General features: G+C 39.4%; 1 protein-coding gene across 1 annotated transcript in view; it reads right to left on the reverse strand.

Annotated features, from left to right (window-relative positions):
• Positions 1-27022, reverse strand: part of DSCAM (DS cell adhesion molecule) — a 981394-nt gene that overhangs the window by 38542 nt on the left and 915830 nt on the right. The window contains exons 28-30 of the mRNA XM_042781616.1: positions 25194-25370; positions 11163-11193; positions 316-431 (exon numbers count right to left, since the gene is read on the reverse strand). Coding sequence (XP_042637550.1) covers positions 316-431; positions 11163-11193; positions 25194-25370 — 324 coding nt within the window. The remainder of the gene's footprint in view (positions 1-315; positions 432-11162; positions 11194-25193; positions 25371-27022) is intronic.

A 27022-nucleotide genomic window follows, 5' to 3' on the forward strand; every position in this document is an offset into this window, starting at 1 on the left:
TGAAGTTCTTCTGTTTTTCTTAGCTTACAGGCATTATTTCTTTTGAAAGGCACCAATAGTCTCCCAAAGAGAGACCCAATGTGGATATCAGAGCTGGGGAGCCCCTTTCCCAGACATCCTGTAAGGTGTTTGTATGTCAATTTTCCCCAATATTTGCTGGTACTCATTGTCTTCAATACCTATTCTCTGCCTTCTAACCTCTCTGCTCATTAGCATTTAAGATGGCTCCTAATGTTTCCCACCTTATAGGGCTTGGGAGGAGAGGGCATTGCTGCAGCAGCTACACTGTGTAAGGCAGCAAACATGGCACCTTACCAATAGTCTCCATCGTGTCTCTCTCTTCAATCAAAAGCTGAGCCCTGGGTATGTCTATATGCATTCTCAGGGTCTGTTGTTGCTTGCTCAAGGTATCTGAAGTCCGGGTATTCTTACTGGGAAAAAATAGAGGAAGCATACATTAACAAAGCCAGTTTGATGTTATATTATACCTGTGCTTATAAACCAACTTGGTTTATTCTTGAATTAAACAAAATTCAAGGAGTCAAGTTATGACTTGTGGGGAGGGGAGAAGGAAAAGCATATTATGTAACACTATTTTCATTCATATACATTATACATTCATATACATTATATATATATAATATTAATATTAAATGTCATCAAACAGGAAGATTAGAAAATACAACTTGTCAATAGAGATTTCTTCTATATCTATCAATAGAATTTTTGGAAATTTCCCATTTTTTAAGGAAAAGCTAAAGGAAACCAATAAAAAGTGATTTTTAAACCAATACCACTTGTCAGATATGAGTTATTCCAAGGAGAGTAAGGGAGAGAGCTTGTGTAGCAGCTGCTCATTGGATGGGGGTTCACTAGGCATGGGTTTATTGAATGGCAGTTGACTAGGTGGGGGTTCATTGGACAGGGTATCTCTGGATGGGAGTTCATTGGATGGTGGTTCCACTAATGGAATTTTATTTATACCTGGTGCCATTTGTCTTTGTTCCAGTAGCAAATCACAAACCTTGTTAGCTTCTCTCACATTAGTTTTGTTTTCTTAACATTTTAGAATAGAACAAAAGCAATCACTGTAATACTTTAATCTCAGAATTTGTGTACCAGAAAATTACTCTTTGAGTGAGCTGTCTTATTAAAGTAAAAGGAAATAGGTTGTAAAACTGCATGGTATAATCATATTCAGTTACAGCCTGCAGTTAAAAAAAAACTCCATGTTGCATAAAAGTACAAAAAGTAAATAAAGGCCTTAATTGTTGTTGTTGTTGTTATGTGCCGTCGAGTCAGCCCTGACTCATAGCAACCCCTCCTTGGGTTTCCGAGGCAGTATCACTACGGAAGTAGGATTGCCCAACCTTCCTTCCGAGGAGTGGCTGGTGGGTTTGAACCGCCAGCCTTCTGGTTAGCAGTCAAGTGCCTTAGCCACTATGCTACCAGAGCTCTCTAAATTAGTGATCCACAATAGAAGGATGGCTCCTTGGTCTTTATAGAATTTTAAGAATCTAATAGATTTTAGGGAGCTCTGGTAGCATAGTGGCTAAGGCACTTGACTGCTAACCAGAAGGCTGGCGGTTCAAACCCACCAGTCACTCCTCGGAAGGAAAGATGGGGCAATCTACTTCCATAGTGATACTGCCTCGGAAACCCAAGGAGGGGTCGCTATGAGTTGAGTCCGACTCGATGGCACACAACAACAATAGATTTTAAAATAATGTTTATTGGAACACTCTCAAAGAAGCAGTAGTCATTCACGTAATTAAATCAGTGAGTTAATCTATAACCCACTGCTATCGAGTCAGATCTGAATCACAGCGACCCCTCCTTGGGTTTCTGAGGTGATATCACTATTGGAGTAGATTGCCCAATCTTCCTTCACTGGAGTGGCTGGTGGGTTTGAACTGACAGCCTTCTGGTTAGCAGTCAAATGCCTTAGGCATTACGCCACCAGAATTGTCACAATCTGTTTGAGAGAAAATTCTGGAGCCTCCTTCCTTGCAATGATGATTCACCTTCCTGTTAGTTATTTGAATAGGGAAGAGTAAATGGGACATCTGCATGATGTCTCAGAAGCTTTTCACTACAAGCAAGAAATTCACTAGGAATTCCAAGGCACCACCTCATGGTTTCTTCCTCATCAATGAATATACAGCCACTCTTGAGCCATGTGACTAGTGGAATGTTAATAATCCAATGTCAGGTTCATTAGAGAACTCCCATATTTGTATGTTAAGGTCTGTGTTAATATTCTGAATATTTTATAACGCTCCTCCCTTCATTTGAGTATAAACAAAACAGCCCAAGATAAAGAAAACTTCCACGAGATGAGAGCATTTCTATTTAGGACTTGATCTTGAACCAGATTTCTTGGCCCACAGATGAGTAACTGGGTTATCTAGCTAGATCATGCTAATTATGCAAAGCTCATACTCAAAGGTTTTAGCCTGAATTATCCACATGGTCTGTATATTCTCTCAAATCATTTGATCAACTAACTTCTCACTTGTTATTTTTTAATGCAATAATAAAGCAAACAAAGATTTTCATTCTTGTATAAAATAATGTTTTGGTTCCCAGGAGCTGCAGTTATATCATGCTTCAACAAGCTTTATTTCTAGAAAAACATATGGGAGACTACTCCTCTGTGGATACCAGAGAGATCTGTTTAGAAACTTCACCAGGGACCTGAGCTTTGTCCTTGCACCAAAAATAGAAGTGTGAGCTAGTTCCTTCTGCTCATCATGAATAGTTATGAGGCAGTCAGAGGCTGCTCTACTAAACAGACCAGCTATGAGCACAAAATGCAGGCTATACTTAAATAACAATGAGGGGTGTGCGATCAGATTGACACAGGAAGCAAGCTAAATAAATGCTTGAACCACTGCAACTGGCACAAAGGCTTAGAATACGATTAAACCTTACAAATGTTGTTGTTGTTGTTATGTGCCCTCGAAAATAGGAACAGTCAAAACTAGAGGTAAATTCCAATGTCCTCTCCCCTAAGGACTGAACCCTGCTGAGTAGTACCCAGTGGGAAGGCAAGAAAATGCCCTATAAATCTTGAGATCCAAGGTCTACTTGTTCCTCCATCACCTTGCACTTGTTTCCTTTGCTTAGAACAAAGGAACTCCCTACCTCTCCACCATTTCCCACCTGGTTGGCACCATCTCTTTCTTCTGAACTTGACTCCAATACCGTCTTTTCAATGGACCTAGGTTCTCCATTGGGTTCCCTATATTTCCTTTCCCACTCTCCACTTTATTTTATCTGCTTAGCATTTATGACTCTAGCATATGTTCAATTTTTTGTTTTATCTATTATCTGTCTTTCCCATTGGAATATAAGCTCCACAAAAGATGTTTTCATCTGTTCTATTCCCTGTATACTCCAATAACTTAAAATGGCATTTGGCACAAGTAGGTGCTCAATAAATATTTGTTAAAGATTGTTAAATAGATCATGTTATTTTGGAGGTAGTTGTGCTAGCTGAATGACATGTACCCAAACGGTTCGCTCAGGGGCAATAATACCCTTTCACTTCTAAAATTCTGATTAGACACCAACTAAATTGTTTCATTATGCTTATATTTTCTGATATTTAATAATCTATTTTTATATGAAAATTAAGTCTCAAAAAATATAACAGCTGATCATTAGAACAGTAACAAATCTCTAAAAAGAGGTATTTGAAGAAAACTCATTTGCAACCTGAAAAAATTCCTGAATGTTTTCACTGTGGAAACACATTTGCATCTTTTATATGATATAGGATCACGCTAAATATCCAGTTAATTAATGTTTAAATAGAATCTCCCACCATCCATTTGCCATCTGGTTGTTTGATTAAAGTGACAGTGATGGAAAGACTTGAAAGTGGTTTATAGGTATGGTATTTCCCATTTCAGTTAATAAATTATTTGCAGTCAGTATAACTGTTAGAGGTTTAACATTTCCATGGAAGTTGTGGGAAAAATTAATGAAGACGTCTACACAGCCCTACCTTCTCCCTAACGTGATACAAAGAAATCTTAAGTGTAAATAACTATAGGGTTGTCAGGATTATATCTCATGATAATGCTATGGGATTTTTTTTTGTTTTTGTTTTTTAATATGTGCATAAACTATGTTGGTATTGTTATGTGCCTTCCAGTCAGTTCTGACTCATAGCAACCCTATGTACAACAGAACTAAACACTTCCTGGTCCTCTGCTGTCCTCACAATTATTACTATGTTTGAGCCTGTAGTTGCAGCCACTGTGTCAATCCAACTTGTTGAGGGTCTTCCCCCTTTTTGCTGACCCTCTATCTTACCAAGCATGATGTCTTTCTTCAGGCACTGGTCCCTTCTGATGAAGTTTTGCCATCTTCATTTTAAGAATCATCCTGGCTGTAATTCTTCCAATATGTATTTGTTCATTCTTCTGGCTGCCCATTCAATATTTAATATACAATATACTTTCAATATTCAAATAATTTAATAATTCAAATACATCAATTTTTCTTTGGTCTTCCTTATTAATTGTGCAGCTTTCACATGCATATGAGGTGATTGGAAATATCATGTCTTGGGTTAGGTACACCTTAGTCCTCAAGGTGACATCTTTGCTTTTTAAAACTTTAAAGAGATCCTTTCTATCAGATTTACCCAATGCGATATGCCATTGATTTCTTGCCTGCAGCTCCCATGGGTGTTGTTTTGGTTACCTGTGTGCTGCTCTAACAGAAGATATCACATATGGGATGATTTTGACAAACAGGAGTTCATTCTCTTACAGTTTGGAGGCTTTAAGTGCAAGTTCAAAGTGCCAGGCTCTAGGGGCTGGCTGAAAGCCCCTCAACCTTGGGCTTCAGATCTGCCTCCTGCTCCTGGCCCCCTGAAGCTGGAGGCTTTTCTTGACTCAGGCAGCTGCTGGCTGCTAAGACTGACAAGCCCGAGGCTGACAAGCCCAAGGTTGACAAGTAAAAAGGCACAGTCCCAATGTTACCAAACAACATAGCAGGCCACTAATTCAAGTCCAGAAGAAGTCCCATGATTGGCAGGGCATGGCAGGCTACAGAACAATGACTCAGCTACATGCAGGGTTCAAGAGTGCCAAGAGTGCCAAAAGTGCTAGAGACCTTCCTCAGGGTTGCTTCTTACATATTGGAACCAGACCACATCCTTAAAGCAGCTACTCAGCTGCTCCAATAGAGTCCATGGAGTTAATTACCAGTCTCACCATGGGGAATAACTACATCCGGCTGCCCAGACTCTCAACTAGGCCCAGCCAAGTTGACACATAAACTTAACTACCACAGGTGTTGATAGTGGATACAGGTAAAATGAAAACCTTGACAACTTTAGACTGTTAACTGTTTATCATGATGCTTGTTGGTCCAGTCATGAGAATTTTTGTTTTCTCTATGTTGATACATAATCCATACTGAAGGCTGTAGTCTTTGATCTTCATTAGCAGATGCTTTAAGTTTGTTTACTTTCAGTAAGCAAGGTTGTGTCATCTGCCTATGGCAAGTTGTTAATGAGTCTGCCTTCAAACCTGATGCCACATTCTTCTTCATATAGTCCAGTTTCTGGGATTATTTCCTCAGCATACTGATTGAATAAGTATAGTGAAAAGATACAACCCTGATGCACACCTTTCCTGATTTTAAACCACATGGTATCCCCTTGTTCTGTTTGAATGACTGCCTCTTGGTTTTTGTACAGGTTCCACATGAGAACAATGAAATGTTCTGTAATTCCCATTCACAATGTTACCCACACAGTTGAATGCCTTTGTATAGTCAATGAAGCACAGGTAAACATCTTTCTGGTATTTTCTGTTTTTAGCCAAGATATCTCTAACATTAGCAAGATATCCCTTGTTCCATGTCTTCTTCTGAATCTTACTTGTATTTCTGGCAGTTTCCTGTTGATGTACTGCTGCAACAATTTTGGAATCATCTTCAGCCAAATTTTACTTGCACATGACATTATTTGATAATTTCTGCATTCCATTGGGTCACCCTTCTTTGAAACAGGCATGTTGGATTTCTTCCAGTCAGTTGACCAGGTAACTGTCTTCCTAATTTCTTGGCATAGATGAGTGAGTGCTTCTAGCATTACATCCTTTTGTTGAAACATCTCAGTTGGTATTCCATCTATTCTTAGAGCTTTGTTTTTCACCATACTTTCTGTGTCACTTGGACTTCCTTCAGTACCATCATTTCTTGATCATATGTTACCCCCTGAAAATTATGAACTTCAAATAACAATTAAATTAACTCTTAATTTGAATCTTTCTTTACTTACAACTAGCTCTCTTACTAATAATAATCCTTGGACTTTAAACATGTGTTGGTTAATGCCTTTGAGCAAGTCAATCCCACTTCTTAGAAGGTGGATATTTTTAATAATTATTCATGACTAAGCATATAAAGAAGAATCCCTGGTGGTGCAATTATTAGGATCTTGGCTACTAACTAAAAGATTGGTGGTTTGAACAGACCCAGAGTCTCTGTGTGGGAGAAAGTCTTGTCTGTCTGTTCCCGTAAAATTACAGGCACGAAAACCCTATGGGGCAGTTCTACTCTGTCACATGGGTCACTGTGGGTCAGAATCAATGTGATGGTATCCAACAATGGGTGAAGTCTCTCTTCTGGGATGATTTGCCTGGGGGAAATAGATGCATGTATCAAAACATGAAGTCCGGTCATGGGAGATGGTGCTGTGGAGGGGTCACCTGAAGAGTCCCTGTATACTGTGTCTTACACGTAGCTGCAGCTGCCTGTCTGGCCCTAGGACAGCTAATCCCCTGAAATGCCCAGATGTTTCTTTTTGGAACACAGTAGGAAATTAAATGTTATATGACCCACTCCCCTCCTTATAGAATGATAAACCTACAAACAATTTTGAATTAGTGCCTAATTTGACTCTCTCATTTTTAGGTGTTGAAAGCTAGTAGAGCTATATAAAATAATTTGCAAGATTGCAAAACTAGCTGGTGGCAGCATTTAGCCTAGAACATGGGCTTCAGTTCCTTGTTCTCCTCCCTTATACCAGCCAGTTTAGCCCTCAACTTTCCAAAGAAAACAGCAGCAAAGATCAGGGAGAGCAATTAGTATCCTTTTATGTACCAATAGACACCATTTGTCTAGATTTCCTGGCCACATCTGGAAAGTTGCCAGCCCTAAACTGATCAGGTAGGTGACACAATCTTTATTGAATTGACTCTTCATGATTAAAAACATTCCTTTTACTTCTAAATTAATCCTCTAAAAGTCTACCTCATGGGGGAACTTGGAGATTCTCTTCTTCATTTTCAATCAGTTGCACCCTTTGGAAGAAAACTACCTTAACTATCTTAAGTGGTAGTAATTACTGGTTTTCATGTTCCTAATTTCATGTTGGCAACTGACAACTGAGAACACCATTATTAATTCTTGATCTTATCTACAGGTGGTATTTCAACCACAGTAATTGCTCTATTAACAAAGAGGATGCTTTCTAACATCTTGCTCTGTGGCTAATAAGAAAAGGTAGAATTCTACGGCAGAGGAGAAGCTAATACCAAACACTAACTTAACAAACATCAAATATCTTGGAAAACACAGACTACAGTTGCAGGGTCTTTGGGCAGAGAAAAGATTTATGGTTTGAGAGCAGGTATGGGAAGAGTGTGGCTGAGCATGATGGGAGGGAGCAGTTTAAGTGGATGGAGGATCCAGTAGAATTATACATATGAAGGAAATCATGAGTTCCAGAAGCTCTCACTGAGGCTGGCAGGAGCAAGGGTGAGGGCACAAATTAGTGAAGTGGGCTGGGGGTAGGGACAGGGGTGGTGGTAGGAAGAGGGCTACAGAGGTAAGCAAAAGGCATGCCAAGTCTAAAAATGACACTGTACTAGTCCCAGGGAACCATTATCATCTAGATTGTGCCCAGTACAGCCAGATATTTTGTAGAAAAATACGAAAGCCAACATTTTATGAGAAATCTCCTGGTTTTTAGATATCATTCACCCCAAGTCATAGTTTTTAAAGTATGCATTAGAAAATGTACTTTACTACCTAGGTCAGCTATTACAAACAGAGGCACTCTGACTTATTTGTTTTTCCTGATGTTTTAATCAGAAGATTTACTCAACTCAACTGCACAGGTGTTCAGTTGCCGGCTTTATATATTGTTGCTGTTCATGTTAGGTGCCACCAAGTTGGTTTTGACTCATAGTGACCTCATGTACAACAGAATGAAACACTGCCCAGCCCTGCACCATCCTCATCATCATTGCCATGTTGAGCCCATTGTTGCAGCCACTGGGTCAACCTATCTCCTTGAGGGTCTTCCTCAAGCAGGGAACTCCTTCTCCAGGGACTGGGTCCTCTTGATAACATGCCCAAAGTATGCGAGGCAAAGTCTCCCCATCCTCACTTCTAAGGAGCATTCCAGCAGTATTTCTTCCAAGACAGATTTGTTATTCTTCTAGCAGTCCATAGTACAGTCAATATTTTTTGCCAATACCAAAACATCAAAATTCAAATGCATTAATTCTTCTTTGGTCTTCCTGATTCATTGTACAGCTCTCACATGCATGTGAGGCTATTGAAAAAACCATGGGTTAAATGAGGTGCACCTTAGTCTTCAAAGTGACATCTTTGCTCTTGAATACTTTGAAGAGGTCTTTTGCAGCAGATTCGTCCAGTGCAATAAGTCATCTGATTTCTTGACTGCTGTTTCCATAGGTGTTGACTATGGATCAATATAAAATGAAATCTTTGACAAATTCAATTTTTTCTCCAGTTATTATGACATTGCTTATTGGCCCAATTGTGAGGATTTTTGTTTTCTTTATGTTGAGGTGTAATCCATACTGAAGGCTGTAATCTTTGATCCTCATCAGTAAATGGTTCAAGTCTTCTTTACTTTTGGCAAGCAAGGTTGCTTTATATGGAACCAAAAAAAAGTCTGAGTAACAAGTACAGACTTTCAAAGGGGCAGGTATGAAAGATATTTCTTCTTATATAAGTTTGAGCTAACACAATTAGATACCCATTATGAAAGGCCTTTTTTTTGGGGGGGGCAGGCTTTTGGATACCTTTGCCTTTCCTCTGAGCTTCAGACTCTTACTTACAGCTGTCTATTTGACACCTCCGCTGGATGCCTAAAAAGGTGTCCCAAATTCAACACGGTCAAAACAGATCTTTGCATTCCTATCAACAACACTCCTCAAAAAAAAAAAAAAAAGAAAAGAAAGAAAGAAAAAGCCCAGATCATGCTTCTGTCTTCAGAATTTCAGCAAATGACACCAAGGTTCATCAAATTGCTCACACCAAGCATCCCAGTTATTCTTGAATTCCCCACATCTCTTACTTATGATTTAAATAGTTACAAAACACAGTTTGGCTACACAAACACATCTTTGGGAAATGGCACCTATGTGCCAATGGTATTTGACCTCTGCTTTTGATCTTACAAGATGCTAGAGATATGGTATATGGGCTCTTTGTGAGTAATAAAAAAGTACTAATTTTAAATGTAAACATGGGTGAAGAAGTAAAAGCCAACTTTGGGTGGGGTGGAGGTGGGCAGAGGCCTCATACCCCATCCTTTTCTTCTCCCACACTAGTCTCCTAAAAGGGCTGCCTCAAGTTCACCAGTAGGTCCATGACACTTCACCTGTTTCCTAGTCTCTGATTTTTTCTTTCTCCACTCTTCAGTTAGTCAGTATATACAACAGGTTTAAAATGAAAGTATCTGCATGATGTAACCTACCAATTAATCTATAACTATATATGACTAATATCACTGTGGTTCAGCATTATCAAGGCAGGAGGCTGATAAAACTGAATATCTGAAAAAAGAGACAATATTTGAAGTGTGGGACTGTGTGGGAGATTAGGTTTTGGGGCAGTGAAGGAAATGTGCCCTTCTCTTCACACTTTTGCTATCACAAGTTTTGTGGATACTTCTAACGCTGATGGATGCCCTTTTTTCTTCTACAGTTGTGAACATTCACTTTCTTATTCAGTAACATTTACTTGTTCATCTACTCAGCAATTACAAATTGAGCAAATGCAGTGTTGGGTACTTCTAACATGATGATGAAATGGATAGACTATGGTCTTCAGGACCTGAAGAGAATAGACAAGTGCAGTGGAGGTGGATGTGCAAGGTGCCCTTGGAGCTGAGGGCAAGGAGAATCTTTCTGGGGGTGTCACCATGCCCCTATCTTGGTCCATTGCCTTTAACACAATGGGCTTTAACCCTTAGCACACATTTATTTATTTTTATGCTTTTCTTTTAACTTGGCTAGCTCTGTTAAGAAGAAGGAACAATTTCAAAGATGGTATATTTATTGTTAACTGTCCCTGAGTTGGCGTGATACTCATGGCAATGCCATACACAGTGAGATTGGACTATTGTGACCCATAGGGTATTCATTAGCTGATCTTTAGAAGTAAATAACCAGGTATTTCTCCCTTATCCCTCTTAGTCTGGGAGCTCCAGCAAAACCTGTTCAGCACCAGAGCAACATGAAAGCTACCATGAAGTGCATGGGGTGGCTGCATTGGCTGGGAATTAAACCTTAGTTTTCCACATGGGAGGCGTGCATTCTACTTAACTCTGTTAGGAAGGAGTCATGATCTCAAAGATGACATTTAGTTGGAAGTAAAACCAAAGCTATTTATCTATAGTGTATCTCTTTGTTTCCAGGTTAATAGGAAACATTCTATTGATTAAGTCCAGTCAATATGCAAACTGCATATGACATGTATCTTATTAGAAACCTATACATATATCTATTAAAGTATTATATATGGATATTTGATACATAGAATTGAAATGATATGTCAAAAGAAAATGTGTTATCAATTTCAGACTGTTGTTGTTGTTATGTGCCGTGGGGTCAGACCTGACTTACTGTGACCCCTCCTTGGGTTTCTGAGGCAGTATCACTATGGAAGTAGATTGCCCAAACCTTCCTTCCAAGGAGTGGCTGGTGGGTTTGAACTGCCGGCCTTTCTGGTTAGCAGTCAAGTGCCTTAGGCACTATGCTACCAGAGCTCCTAATTTCAGACTATCATCATTTAAAAAAGAAAGAAAGAAAATATCAAGACAAGCTTGCCATTGTTCTTTTAGACACGATAACAGAAATGCTAGGTCTTGTTCTTACCTCATAAGCATTTCAGCCAAACTCTTCGCATCTGGGGAAAGAAAATTAATATTATTAGTACATGACAAGGGACTCATTAACATTCACTTAGGCATTTATAACAAATATTCTAGAGTTTCTGATGGCACTAGCCATTTTTTAATGCAATTGTATACCAAGATCACTACTAATGATCTAGAATTTAATGGAATCCTTATTTCTTCATGGGGGCTTGCCTCACACATCCTTTTTTTTTTTTAATTACAAGGAAATATTATAACTATTCTGTGGCCTTAAAAATTCTCAGAAATCTATCAAATGTTTTATTACAACCTATAAAGGAGATGTTGGCACAGTGGTTAAGTGCTTGGCTGCTAACTGAATGGTTGGCAGTTTGAACGCACTAGCAGAAGAAAGCTGTGGCAGTTTGCTTTCTTAGAGATTATAGCTTTGGGAACCCTGTGAGGCAGTTCTTCTCTTCTATATGGTTGCTATAATTCGGTATTGACTTGAGGCAATGGGTTTGGTTTGATTATTTATTTTCAATTGCATCATATGCATGTGAAATCTGGACAATGAATAAGGAAGACTAAAGAAAAACTGATGCATTTCAATTATGGTGTTGGCAAAGAATGCTTAATATATTATTTGCGACCAGAGGAGCAAACACATCTCTCTTGGAAGAAGTACACGCAGAATGCTCCTTAGAAGCAGAGATGGGGAGACTTCTCACATACTTTGGACATGTTATTAGGAGGGAACAGTCCCTGAAGAAGGAAGGACATCATGCTCTGTAATGTAGAGGGTCAGAGAAAAAGAGGAAGACTCTCAATGAAATGGACTGACACAGCAGTTTCAACAATGGGCTCAAGCATAGCAACAATTTTGAGGGTGGCTACAGGACTGGGCAGTGTTTTCTTCTTTGTGAAGAAAGTTGCTATGATTTAGAAACAACTTGATGGTACCTAACAACATAACATCTATTTGTCACATATAGAATACCCTATTTTATTTTCAGTAGTCAGAAAACTAATATTTTGAAAATAATTCATTTATGTAGTACAAATCCAACTCCTTTTCTGTTATAAAAATATTGGAAGTAAAAAATGTATGACATGGTAGTTCACTTAAAAATTCACCATTAGATGGCTATGAGTCCCCGAGGTGTGTCCAGTGATAAAGGGCATAGCATTTTGTCTTGACTCACAGCTGTTTATTTGAAATTCACAAATTTTTATTTCTTTTTTTCCCAGATGACATTGTTAATCAAGATCTGGATATCCCTCCTGACAAAATAAATACTGCCTGAAAATGATATAGGAGCTCTGGTGGCGTAGTGCCTAAGGCATTTGACTGCTAACCAGAAGGCTGATTGTTCAAACAAATCAGCAACTCCTCAGAAGGAGGGTTGGGCAATCTACTTTAAAAATGATACAGAAAAAAAAATCTTTTTTGATGGTATTGCATTGAAATTCTCATTTCCCTTAAAATGTAGTTCATTCTCTACACATTTTGTCCTGGCAAAATGAATGTTTTCTTTCTTAGAATATAAAGACCATTTTTTCTTTCTTTCTTAAATGTTTTGGCATTAGTGCATGTGGTAGTTCAGTTTGTGTGTCAACTTGACTGGGCCTGGTTGAGTGGCCATGATGAGACATGATAATCAACTCCATGAGCAGCTGAGTAGCTGCCTTAGGGACTGTGGTCTGCTTCTTGTATATAAGCAGAAGCCTTGGGGAATGGTGTCTAGCTTTTGGCACGCTTGGACCCTGCATATAGCCATGTCATTGTTCAGCAGCCTGCCACACTCTGCCAACCTGGGGACTAACGATGAACTTGAATTAATGGTCTGCCATGTGGTTTGGTAACATTAGGACTGTGCCTTTTTACTTGTCAACCTTGGGCTTGGCAGCCTCAGCAGCCAGCAGCTGTCTGAGTGAAGAAAAGCCTCTAGTTCCAGTGGGCCGGGAGCTGGAGACAGAGCTGAAGCCCAAGGCTGAGGGGCTTTCACCCAGCTCCTAGAGCCTGGCACTTTGAACTTGGACTTAAAGTCTCCAAATTGTAAGATAATAAACTTCTGTTTGTTAAGGCCATCCTATTTGTAGTATTTTCCTGTCAGAGTGGCACTAGGTAACCAGAACAGAATTTTGTACTGAGAGAGTGGGGTGCTGCTCTGACAGATACCTAAAATGTGGAAACAGGAGTGAAGTGCATCCTTGACCCGAGACCCTGGCAGAGAGACAGCAGGAACAGAGCAAGAGACTGGCAGAGCGATACTGGCAGAGAGACCAGCAGGACAAACGGCAGTAGCAGAGCCCAGAGACTGGCATTAAATAGCAACAGGCTTACCAGCCCATGGAAGAGCAAGCTGGGTGCCATTGGATAGGTGGCTTCCTGATGGAGTGGGTTGCCTTCAGGCATTAATTGGTGGAAGGAACTGGCATGGGATGGAGTAGCAGGTTGGCTGGCCCACAGAGCAAGAAAGCCAAATGCTTTTGGGGCAGCAAATTTTCCAGTGGAGTGGGTTGCCTTCAGCAATAATCGGCCGAAGCAGAGAAACCAAGGAAACAGAAGCAGAGCTGCCTCATCCTGAAAGAATAGGACCATGACCTTTGGGGGTGGAACCAACGTAGCCCCCTAGGTTTCAACAAGCTAGGCCTCACCAACTTGGTTCTGGAGTGTGGGGCTGCTTGTTCATGTGAGCCAGTAGGATGGAGCCATAGTCGCTGTCCAAGAGTAAGGGGGTGGGGCTGCCATGCCCAAGAGGGAGAGGAATGGGGGCCCCCCAGGCCAAGGGGGTGAGGTCACCACTTAAAGGTACTAGGGGACTGAAGCCACCCAGTGAGAGAGATCTGTACAGATGCTACCCAATGAAGATCTGTACAGATGCCAAGTTGATAAGGGGTAGAATTGTGGTAGTTCAGTTTGTGTGTCAACTTGGCTGGGCCTGGTTGAGTGGCTGGGCATCTGAATGTAGTATTCACCATGATGAGACTGGTAATCAGCTCCATGGTGGAATCTACTATGAGCAGCTAAGTAGCTGCTTTAGGGACTGTGGTCTGCTTCCTGTATATAAGCAGAAGCCTTGGGGAGTGGTGTCTAGCTTATGGCACACTTGGACCCTGCATGTAGCCATGTCGTTGTTCAGCAGCCTGCCACACTCTGCCAACCTGGGGACTAACAATGGACTTGAATTAATGGTCCGCTATGTGGTTTGGTAACATTAGGACTGTGCCTTTTTACTTGTCAACCTTGGGCTTGGCAGCCTCAGCAGCCAGCAGCTGTCTGAGTGAAGAAAAGCCTCTAGCTTCAGTGGGCCAAGAGCTGGAGGCAGAGCTGAAGCCGAAGGCTGAGGGGCTTTCACCCAGTCCCTAGAGCCTGGCACTTTGAACTTGGACTTAAAGTCTCCAAATTGTAGCAGAATAAACTCCTGTTTGTTAAGGCTATCCCGTTTGTGGTATATTCCTGTCAGAGTGGCACTAGGTAACCAGAACAATTCACTATTGAAAATACAACTTTCTGGAAATGGACTCAGCTAATGGTGTGATTGGCTCTATAGTGAAAAAGCATATATCCAGGAGCATTTCATCTCACTATTTTTGGGCTGACATTTAAATGAAACCATATTATTGCTGGAGAACAGTGTGCTATTTCTGAGGTAAGTCAACAGCTAAAGTGATAACTCCATGGCAGGTGGCCACCACCATCAACCAAAGCCCAGATCTTCAAGTGGACCATGCCAGTCTCCCTTGGTAACCTCATAGCAGGGCCCTGATTTTGTGCACAGATGGAGTCAGTCTGGGAAATGAAACAGGTCCCATTCAAGCCACCCACATGGAGAAGCAAAGAAAGCAAAACAATGTTTAATTTCCTAGCTCATGTCTTTATATTTATCTGCAAAGACAAAGTAAATATTATGATGAGTTTCTTCTTTTCCTGAATGATTTAACACTTAAAAGGTAAATATATATATTAAATGCCAGAATCTTAGGATTAATTAGCTTTGTGTAACAGCTGAGCGGTGGCTAATACAATACTCTAATAAAGAGGAAAAAATGCCAAGCAGCAAACACTTTACTAGAATTCACATTTTGAGGTTGACTCAGACTCAAACATCTTCAGGATCTATCTGCTTCCTTTGCTTTGCCCATCACCACTGTTCATTTTCTTTACTTGAAGTCAATCATCACAGCTCAGCTGTCACTGTTTTATACCATACGATCTTTTTGGTATTGTATGAACTCATTGTAACGTCCAAAAAGTGAGAACAGAGCATCCCTCAAATGCAGATGTGCTCTAACTGCAAATGCTTGTATTTCTAATCAGCAGGTATTTCCCTTTGGTTATGTTGTTCTACAGGCCTAGGAGCCAGAGCCATTTTGGTCATTTCTTCCCTAGCTTATCACCAGATGCAGAGCCTTTCTCTTTCTGTCTTAGCAATCAGTCTGGGATGCTCGTCAGAAGTGGGGATGGTGAGACTTTGTCTTGCTTACCCTGGACAAGTCACCAGGTAAGACCAATTACTAGAAAGGACACTATGTTTTCTAAAGTAAAGGATCAGCAAAATGAGGGAAACCCTGAATAAGATGGAGTGACACAATAGCTGCAACAATGTGCTTAAATATATCAGTGATTGTGAGGATGGCACAGGACTGGGCAACATTTCACACTGTTGCATATAAGTTCACCATGAATCTGAGGCAACTCTACATTAACTAAAAACAACATAATAATGACACCTTCTGGAACCACGTACCAACTATTCAAATACTTTCACATAACTGTCATGTCCTGCCCTGGGCTTCTGCTTTCTCTCTTTCCGGTTAAATTTTCTAATTTTCTCAACCATTCCTCCTGTGACACAATATCTTGATAATTTCCTACTTGGGACCTTGTCTATGAAAAACCTGTGGTTTCTTATTGTCTTCTATTAAATGAGGGTGCTGAGCACAGAGACTGCTGATTTTTGGACATTTTCTTTCCTGCGCACCAGTAAGAACACAACACTCATTACATGTGCTGCAGATGAATTTTTAAAACTTATTTAGGAACTTAGCAATGGTCCTTATTAAATTTTATTTTCTTGTCTCAAAGCTTCCAAAATTCCTTAACATTTGGACTTTTCCTCTAATACATTACCTTTCCATTCTGGATTAGTGTCACCTCAAAAACTGGGTCAGCCTGCCAATGTTTCCAGCTATAGCTTGGTGCTTTCTCATTTATCAATCAGCCCTGTCAAACACAAATGCTTTGCATCCTGGTCTGTAATGATTCCTATCATTTCCTTACTGCTCACAAACCATTTGCTCTATAACCTTAACTTAATTGTTTCAGTGTATCACTTATAGAATCTATTGTTTTCAAAAATGGGTACACCATATAACCATATTCTAACCCCTTTAGTTTACCTCTGATTGTTCAAAAACATCCACGAAAATCTTGGGATTATTACTGGAGAAATTTTGTTCAGAACCCCAAAATGTTATTTTTTAGGGTCTAAGGGCTGGAATCCCATGCTGCCTTCCCTAATCTTTCCATTGGGGGAGGGGGGAAAACTGGCCCTTCCTTGGATTTTCATAGGATTTATTTGAGCCTACATTAGGCTGTTTGTTATTTGTAACTTGTGTAATAGTTCTTTGTAAATACAGGGTGTCTCTACAAATGGGAGCTCTGGTGGCATAGTGCCTAAGGCATTTGACTACTAACCAGAAGGCTGGCAGTTCAAACCCATCAGCCACACCTCAGAAGGAAGACTGTACTATCTACTTCCATAGTGATACTGTCTCAGAAACCCAAGGAAGGATCGCTATTAGTCAGATCCAACTTGATGGCAATGAGGAACTCTTACTAATAGGGATTGTGACCATCATTTTATGCCTCCACTTATGTGACTAGTACATAGAAAGTATTGAAAAAACAAATGAATTGAAACTAATCAGGAGCACTCTGATTATTTTCTCAAGCACCTTGAGCCCACTTTCCCTTTATTCCCTCCTCCTCCTTTCCCTCCTTCTGTGCTATATTTCTTTCTCTCTCTCCCTCCCTCTTTCACTCTTCTTCCTTCCCCACTTCATTCTTTCTATATCTCCTTCCCTCCCTCTCTCTTGCTTCTTCCCTTCCTCTCTTTCTTTATTTTTAATAATTTTTATTCCACCTTTTCTAGTCTGAATAACTCTTCTCCTGGTGCACACCAAAGCAAAGCCGATATAGAGTGGTTACTCTTTTTACTTGCCATTTTCCCAAGCCTTATTCTTCTTTTTGGCCAAATACAGCTAAACAGCCATGTTTTTCACAAGTTCCAGCTTAGTCTGAGGTTTAGACTTCATGATACCTTCCCTAAAGACCCATGCTACTCACATATAAACATCCTTGCTTCTGGGCTCCTTTAATCATCTGCTGGGTTGGGAAATGATGAAGTAGTATTATTAGAATAGTCTAGTGATATTGAAATTGTGGCAGGAGGAAGTTTCAAAAGAACAAAATTTGCTCACACTGTTGAATACTGTAGTGAGTGTTAGAAAATGACAGCTGAAAGGAGAGCTTGGTGATTGGAAAATAACTGGCCATCTATCTTCAAGAGAGCTGTTTCACTAGAATGGTAGATAGAAATAAGATGAGAAGGATTTGGGAATAGGTGAGAAAGAATATAACTGAATACAGAATAATCTTTCAAGAACTTAGTAGTCAAAAGAAGTTGAGAGAAGGACAGTAGTTTGAAGATATGCACGCTAAGAGAAATAGACACACACACATATATATATAGGATGTATATATACATCCTATATATATATGTAAGAGATGTATACAAAAAAGCTATTAGTACTGTTTTAATATATCTTCTGATTCCACCTTTCATTAACCTTTTTAAGCTGACTTAATGTTGATAGGAAGAGTCCTTGGGTGGCATAAATGGTTAAACACTTGACTACTAGCCAAAAGGTTGGTGGTTTGAACCAACCTAGAGGCACCTCAGAAGACAGGCCTGGTGATCTGCTTTTGAAAGGTCACAGCCTTGAAAACTCTATGGAGCACTGTTCTATTTTGAACGCATGGGGTCACCATGAGTTGGGATAGACTCAAAGGCAACCAACAATAATAACAATATTGATGAGACAGACTATTTCTTCCTTGAATATTTTAAAGTCTCATGAAGTTTTGCAGAAAGAGGACTGTGGTAGGAAACAATGATCTGGGCTCTGTCCCACCAGGTTTGTGATTTTGGGTAAGTACTCTAGTTATACAGACCTTCTAGTGTTCAGTTTGCATGTCAACAAAATGGAGCATAGTAATTTCACATTTATACTCAACTTATTTGGACAGCTATTGAGGGACTAAAACAAGTCTGTGTGTATGAAAGTACAAAACAGTAAGAACTGTTGTAAAAAAAAAAAAAAAGGAAAAATTTTTAGTACTCTGTTGATTAGTGTAGTCACATGCCTTAGGCATTAAGCCACCAGAGCTCCACTTTTTTTTGGTTGATTACTGTGTAGTTCAATAGATTAGGCCTGGGAAATGGGTACCCCAAGTTGCATTACATCTATTACAACCTGGCCTTGCCCAGTTCCTGTACTTTGTGTGTATGTGTGTGTGTGGGGGGAATCTTGCTCTAATCTTAGATATGCATGGGGCATGAGGGTACATATCAACAAGTACTGTCACTGTGCAAGTCTAGAGAGACTGCACTGCATCATAATTTGCATATGCTAATATTTCTTAGAGAAAGGAGAAATTCCCCTCATAAAAGATACCTTGAAGTCTTAAACCCTGTACCTGTCAATGTGACCTTATTTGGAAATAGGATCTTTGCATATGAAATCAAGTTAAAATGAGGTCATACTGGAGGAGGGAGGGTACTAAATCCAATGCCTGGTGTCATTATAAGAAGATAAAACAGAGACACAGACAAAAAGACTCAGAGAGAAGACTGTGTGAAGACAGAGATTAGACTGATGCATGGCCAAGGATGCCATCGATTACCCAGAGCTCCCTGAAACTGGAAGGGATAGGAGACTTTTTCCCCAAAGCCTTTGGAGGGAACATAACCCTGCCAGTACATTGATTTTGGACTTCTAGTCTCCACAACTGTGAGACAATAAATTTCTACTTCAAAATAAATAAATAAATAGAGGATACCCATTAATGGCCATATGACTATAATTTTGATTTCTGACATTCTAGTTAAGTAAAATGGGGTATTAGGCAGTCATGTGTACACTCACATAACTGATTTGAGGTTAGCAGATTTTACCTATCTTTCCATCCACCAAAGGCTTTTATTTGAAATGTCCCTCACAACAATCTCTGCTTTTCTGTGGAGTTGAAATGGGTCTCATAAAGTAGCTATTTTTGTAAGGACTATAAACTTTTATATAAGTTTATACAAGATCACAAAGAGGACTTTCAGTCATCAAAATGATCAAATGAAAGCTGATTCAAAAGCCATGACAGACTATATATCTAAAAAAGAAAGCCATTTCTACTTGCAGTCTGAGGAAACTACAAGTGCAAAACTGAACAAAACAGAGCCCAAGACAAGGCAAAGGTCCAGAGCCAGTGCTGATGCCACCTCTCTCTCACCTGACTGCCTACTCTCTGTCCCTAGTTCCACTGGCTAGCCTTGGTATAGCCCTGTCAATATCCCAAAGTTCCCTATTCCCCATTTTTAGATGCAAAAGACATATCTACTTAGTTCTATTATAACAAGTCTGAAGATTTTGAAAGGATAATTTTAAGAAACTAAGGGAGCTCTGCTAGCATAGTGCCTAAGGCACTTGACTGCTAACCAGGAGGCTGGTGGTTCAAACCCACCAGCCACTCCTCGAAAGGAAGGTTGGGCAATCAATCTAATTCCGTAGTGATACTGCCTAGGAAACTCAAGGAGGGGCCGCTATGAGTTGGGTCCAACTCGACAGCACATAACAACAACAACAACAAGGGAAAACAAGAAAAAACACAAGTAAAGAAGTAAAATATCTCAGAGGACAATGTTCTGATTCTAGCTTAACTACAATTTCGTCATTTATTCACTTGGCAATGAAACCAGTGGGGCTCCTACAACTTGCCTTTTCACTAACAAGCCCCTTGAGTTTTCTGCATGCACAGGAGCTCTGTTACCTGTGCTGGTGCCATCTTCATTTAATTTAAATCTTTTGTATGTCTCTAAGTGTTATTGGGCTCCCAGATACACACTCCTCCTCCTTTAGTTTATTAAATTCCAAGTAATCTCTTAGTCTTATGACTGAGGAGAACTTTAGTTCATTTTCAGAGCAGATAATTGGTATACTTTTGTTAGTTGCCATCAAGTTGGCTCAGACTCATGGTGAGGCATGAGTCATGTGGTAACAGGACAAAAAGTTGCCCAGTTTTGTGCCATCTTCATGATTGTTGGTATCTTGAGCCTGTTGTTGTGCTCATTGTGTTAATGGCCCATTGTTGTGGTCATTGTGTTAATCCAGCTCGTTGAGTGTTTCCCTTGTGTTCCCTGACCCTCTACTTTACCAAACATGATGTCCTTTTCCAGCAATTGGTCTTTCCAAAGTAAGCGAGTCAAAGTCTCACTATCCTTGCTTCTAGAACATTTTGGTTGCATTTCTTCTAAGACTGCTCAGTTCATTCAGTCTAATTGGCATATTAGAACTAAAGAAATGATCACACTTCCTTGTGGCCAACCCTTTAAGCTGTGCTTGTGTAGAGTGTGGAGTCCAGATTTTCTTTGGAAGGGGTCTTCTCTATTTGATCAGTTTTATAATATTAAACCATTTAAAAGCATGTTTAAAGTAATAAGTATGTTTCTGCTCAAGGGGAGAAGAGTATTTTGCAATAGAAGCATGGTCAAATTTTCTTTAACCCACTGTTTTTTATTATTATTAGGTTAGTTGAAATCATTGGCAGTAGCTTTTTGGCTTGGCACTGCTATTTGACTCATACTGGCCAGTGCCAACAGGACCTTGTGCCCTCTTGGGTAAATTCATTCTAAAGTAGGAAGCTTTTAGTAATATTGGGGTTGATGCCTTGACATGGGAATCAAATTTTCATAAGGCTGGGGCTGTTGGGATCCTGAGCCTCATCAGTGACTCACTCTATGATCTTGAATTTCAAAGACGCTAGAAGTTAGGGAAAATCAGGGCATTACTCAAAGCCAAATATGGCTTCTGAACTCCCAATAAGGTTATGAAACCAAACCAAACTCATCGCCATCAAGCCAATTCTGAGTACTCGTGACTGTATAAACAGAGCAGGACTACTCCATCAAGTTTCCAGGGCTGTAAATCTTTACGGAAGCAGACTGCCTCATCCTTCTTCTGTAGTGCAGCTGCTGGGTTCAAACTGCTAATCTTTTGGTTAGCAGCCAAGTACTTAACCTTTGCACTACCAGGGCCCTTTGGATAAGGATACACACACACACACACACACACATTATATATCACTTGCACACTATCTATACTTTGAAAGGATGATATGCTCTAATATTAGTACTCAGGAAGGAAGAAAATAGGTTGGCTAAATTGCTAGAGTCCCATTTTATTCTTTTTCTTTTTCATTTTATATGAAACACACACACACACACACAAACTTTATATAGCATTCACCTAACTAGGTCACTTTTCTATATGCTAAAACATATCCTGCTTATAAACATTGTAGTAGTTTCCAGTAATCAAGTAATGCCTTAAAAGTAACCTTAAACAGTGACTCTAAAAATATCCATTAAGAGAACCCTACAATATTTTTCTATAACTCAAAATTTCTTATTTCCATCTGCTATCCTGAAGAGTGGTTGCTTAGGCAATACTGACATGTTACTAGAAATTGTGTCCTTAATTTTAACAATAAAAATATTGTGTGAAGCAATTCTGTCTGTACAACCTGTGAATGTATTTGAACTCATTTTAACATGGGCACAAAACCTGCATCTTATGTGGGTCAGGTTGTAATTGGGTGATTCTACTAATAAACCCTGGATGTCTAATAGATAAACACCTATTATATTAAACTGTGGGACTGCAGTTTCCCTCCTTGAGTGAGATGGAAATATTTTAGGTTAATTAAGATTCCAGTGGCCCTGGAGGGCTTAAAGACAAGGGTCTTTCTGTACAAATGCCTGACCCTTCATTGGTTCCTCTTTTAAAACCAAATCATGTTTTTTGTCCTTGTGTAACATCATTCCTTACAGTTATGGGAAGACAAATCTGCACCTCATCAACTTTTACCCATCACCACTAGTGAGTTCTATAGGGATGGTCTTAGTCATATCATTTCTCTCCATGATCTAGCTTGATACCTGGGAGTTGGTAGATAATTGATGATGTTTTGTTGAACTGAATTTATTTTAATGTGTTCCCATTATAACTTTCTATTAGGAAGTGGTATAGAATTGGTTCCCAAATTCTCTGTGCTATTTCTGTCCTCTTTTTAGACTCTTGCTTTGAGACTTTATTAAGCATCTACAAAATGCAAGACTTCAGGTGCCTTTGTTCACAGCAAGTGACTTCTCTGGAATTCATAGCTCCATGTCCCTTGAACACATCCTTTTTTGTCACAGCACTTATTTACCACCTACTGAAAGCTTTGTGTTGACTCTATCTTTTCTCTGACACAAAGAAAAGAAAGCCATGTCCAGGGAATGAAAGGCTGTGCTTGCTGATGTGATGTATTGGTTTCTTTACCAAGTCTGTCTATAAGGCACCAGGATCCAGGAGGAGAGATGCCTACAATAAAAATGCCAGTCCCAGGGTATTTTCTGGATGGAGCCTTCGTGAAGCAATAACTAAGTTACAAGGGACTATTAAGAATGGAAATACAGCATGCACAAGTCTTCAAGTAGTCAAACCTCAATGGATCAGTAAGAGTCAGCAACATCTTTAACTGGAAGTGCTCTTGGCAGGGAAAAGCAAGGTTAGGGGTGCTTAAGTTATAAGTCGAATAAAAATATTAAAAGCTTGGAAGGAAGGAGCAAGAAAAATAGGATCTGGTAAAAAAACAATAAAAGGTGAATTTGTCAAAGGGTGATAGAATTCTGGGAAGAATTGTCTTGATGTTAACCCATGTGCTACCAAATTTGTGGTCAAATAGAAGTTAAAATTTTATTGTTAGTTTATTCACAGTGTTATATAGACAGTTGGTAAGTGTCTAAATGCAACTAGTTAGACATAGCTAGACATAAATACAACAGGGTCAGATTTCCTTGTCATCTCGATCACAATGTCCCTATATTTCAGGCCATGTGATTCTTCTACTTGGGAAGGAGGATTATAAAAATATCCCTTTGATATTTTAGTGATGAACACTCCTGAAGGGACTCTAAAACAAGCCTGCCTCATACTGAATTTCTCAACATATTGGGCAGTATTTTATTTTTTTAACATTATTTTATTTAGCTCCTTGATAGCCTTCCTTTTCCTACCCATTTTGCACTTACATAGGATTTGTTAGAACACCTATTTTAGCATTTCTGATATTGTTCATTCGTCCACTGGTAGATGCTTATATGCCTACCTTCTACATTAAGTCTAGAATTCAGAAGGTCCTCTCTTTGCATGTTTGTATTTCTAGCACATAGCACAGTGATCAGGATAACATCACTGCTAAATTAATGTCTGCATAATTAAAAGATAATTGGTTAAACTGGTTCAAAAAGAATATTTTAATGAGATTGATGGTTTATCTGAAGCCTCAGGCTGCAGAAGGCTCAAATGGAGGGGCTATGATAGTACAGAGATGGAGTACAATACACTTCAAGTATTTTCATTTTTTGGCAAAGTGACAGAAAATTGATAGTGAAATGTATTAGAGCTACACAAAAAAAGAGTGCTTTAGATAACTGCAGTTAGACAAATATAGTGCCATGTTCTCCTGCTTCCACTGGATTATGGTCAAATAAAGTATTTGCAAAAGATGTCAACATTCTTCAAACTTTCATGTAAGTGAGGTTAGGAGATATCACAGACATACTTTAAAGGTAGAGTACCTCCAGTCTTGTTCCTTAAATGTGATTTTGAAGAATACATAGAATACTGCAAATTGCATGATAGTAGGATGAAATAAACCAAAAGACCAAACCCATTACTATGTAGTCATTTCTGACTCATGACACTTCATGTGTTACAGAATACAATTGCTCCATAGGGTTTTCTTGGGTGTAATCTTTATGAAAGGAAATCATCGGGTTTTTCTTCCATAACACCACCCGATGGATTCCAACTGCCAGCTTTAAGTTGCTAGTTGGGAACAAACCATTTGCACTACCCAGGGATACCTTGCAAATAAACACTGCACAAAAAAGTGGCTTGACTAAAAATCCTCACAGAAAAACAGTGAAGGCCTGGGGGATACTTCCCCAGCACAGGGTTTCATCTTTGGGAAAAAACAAAACAAAACAAAAAAAACCTCATTGTTCTCATATCAGCAAAGCAAAGGCAAGTAAGGGATGTTGGCCAGAAGCTAGAAATAGCCTCATTACATAGAATTATACAGCCCTGGACATTATAATAATGGTGTCTGTTAACAATGGGTCTTATCTGTCCTAGGTCCTCTATCTTCCATTATTATTTTTTCCCCCCTAGGGCAAATGAAACTCTTACACTGAGCTACAGCTTAAATTTCTACTTAGGAAAGCATGTATTTTCTGCTTCAAAATGCTTTCTCAGTACTATGAGCCTTCAATTTCTGCTTCCAGGCAATGAAATACTACTCATTTCCAGAGAAAATGTGATAGGTCTTTTCAAAGGAAACCTTAATTGGTGGCATTGCTGGAACAGCTGAAAAATCAATAAGAATTGGGTTAAAAAACCCATGAGAAAATAACTTTCTTTGCCTACCAAAAGCTAGGATTTAGGAAACAAGTAAGGGGTTTATTTTCATTCAATTTCTGATTGAGATGGTAAGGTTTTAATTGTTTTTCCGTTGGTGCTAAAGAAACATTATAGAATCAGGTGTTTGGACGGACCTGGCTCAGAGAGGTAAAAATAATTCCCACTAGGTTCGGCCTCCTACAGGCCTCTCCGAATTGGATGTGAGTGACAGTTCGCAGGGAGTACACAAGTTTCAACTTACCTCTGAGCCTCTTCAATCTCTGTTCCCTCCGTCGTCTCCGCACAACCAGCAGGAGCACAAAGAGCAGCAAGACCCCAACCAAGATACATGAAATGGTCACCAGCATCTTGAGCCCTTCGTTGGTGGTCATCCCTTCTTCGTTTTGGACAACTGACTTAATGAGTGGAGGGATTGTACCTGAAAACAGGGTCATGATGTTAGATGGCTATTAATGAAGACAGAATGACGGAGTTTTTAGGGATGACAGGTTATAAAAATCGCGCTGGGTGAGCCAAGGGTGTCCAGGGTGATGAGAAATGAGAAAAACTCTTTATCTAGGTCCTTGCTAACTTATGTTCCCTTCCCTCCCTCTGCACAAACTTCCAATTTATTCCAGAGCTCGCTGAATTGGGATCTGCACAAAGTGTATTTCTCTGGAAGGGATATAATTTTGCAGGTACTTGGAAGAAGCATAATGCCCAGGCTAGGTGCTCAAAAAAGCCACAATGCCTTTGCCTAGAATTAAGTGTCCTTTAGCTATCACCAATAGTACTATTGTTAGAGGCTGCTTGACAAATTGCACATCAAAAAGGAACAATAGGCTTGGCTGGTGGACAGGACAAGACAAGCTGCCAGAAGAAGGTGCCACAGACAACGGGTCACAGAACCTTAAAACCTCTTTCCATTTGTTTATTCTCTTGCTTTTTCACGCAAGCACAAGATTAGATCTACTTTTAAAACTGTTATTTTAGGGAATAAGAGCTACACACAACTTTTCAAAGAGGAACCATGTAGTCTCTAAAGGGTATTATTTGTTTACCAGTAACTGTTCAGCATTGGTATGAGACTCAGATTATTGAGAATTATAAGGAAACTACTAAGTAGAATGAACTCTGAGCTCTTTTCAGCTGTATTCTATCAGAGGCTGACTACAAAGGATGCAAACATAGACATAAATTTTTATAGGGTCAAGTATTTTAGCATCCTCCATTATGTAGGCTGCTTTATCCTACTGTATTTTCTGTGTAAAACAAGGGCCATGAAGTTAATGCTTTAGGCAAAGAATCACAAAAATAATAATATTTTCCCCAGAGCAAAGCTTGTCTTTATCCTGCATTTAGTAAGTAGAGCAGGAATAATAGAAACTCTTGTCTCCTACGTCATCTGCTCAGGCTAAGAGGAGAGCTCTTCCAACCTCACAGCATTGATGGCTGGACACCCCAGTTCCAAATGCACAGAAACTCAGAGAAGAGGCACTTAAGAAGAGCCATATAGGGATGGGTCTATAAAACCAAGGAAACCTAAGAATAAGTAGAAATATTTGGCTAAGGAAATGGTAGAATAATCAAAGAAATTCTTCCAAATGGAAGAATTTGGAATCTGACAGGGTAGGGCTATGAGGCTAATTGTTAATGTTTGTTTTTCCCAAATGAGAAAAAAAAAAAATTCTCCAGGCAGAAGTGGCAAAAAAGATATTAAAGCTATATATATCCATGATATTGCTTCAAAGAGACCTGCCATCTTTTTTCATGTAAAATATAAATGTGTATTCTTATTTCCAGCCTTAATAAAATTCTGTATGTACTGTACTGTCAACTTGGGAAAACCAAATCTGGTTCACAGGATGTTTCATAATGAGTATCTGTGATCCTGCATAAAACGAGAACATATTTTTTTTAAATTTTTTAATCTATGAAGTACTTTTTTCAGTCAGAAAAAATGTTAGTTGTTACAGTTAGAAAAAGTTGTTAGCTAGTTGTATACATGTTGTTGTTGTTGTTGTTATGTGCCATCGAGTTGAACCTGACTCATAGAAACCCCGGCTTGGGTTTCCGAGGCAGTATCACTAC

The sequence above is a fragment of the Orycteropus afer genome, unplaced genomic scaffold (genome assembly GCF_000298275.1).
Source record: "Orycteropus afer afer isolate SDZICR_OR568_19922 unplaced genomic scaffold, OryAfe1.0 scaffold00137, whole genome shotgun sequence".
Classification (NCBI taxonomy): Eukaryota; Metazoa; Chordata; class Mammalia; order Tubulidentata; family Orycteropodidae; genus Orycteropus; species Orycteropus afer.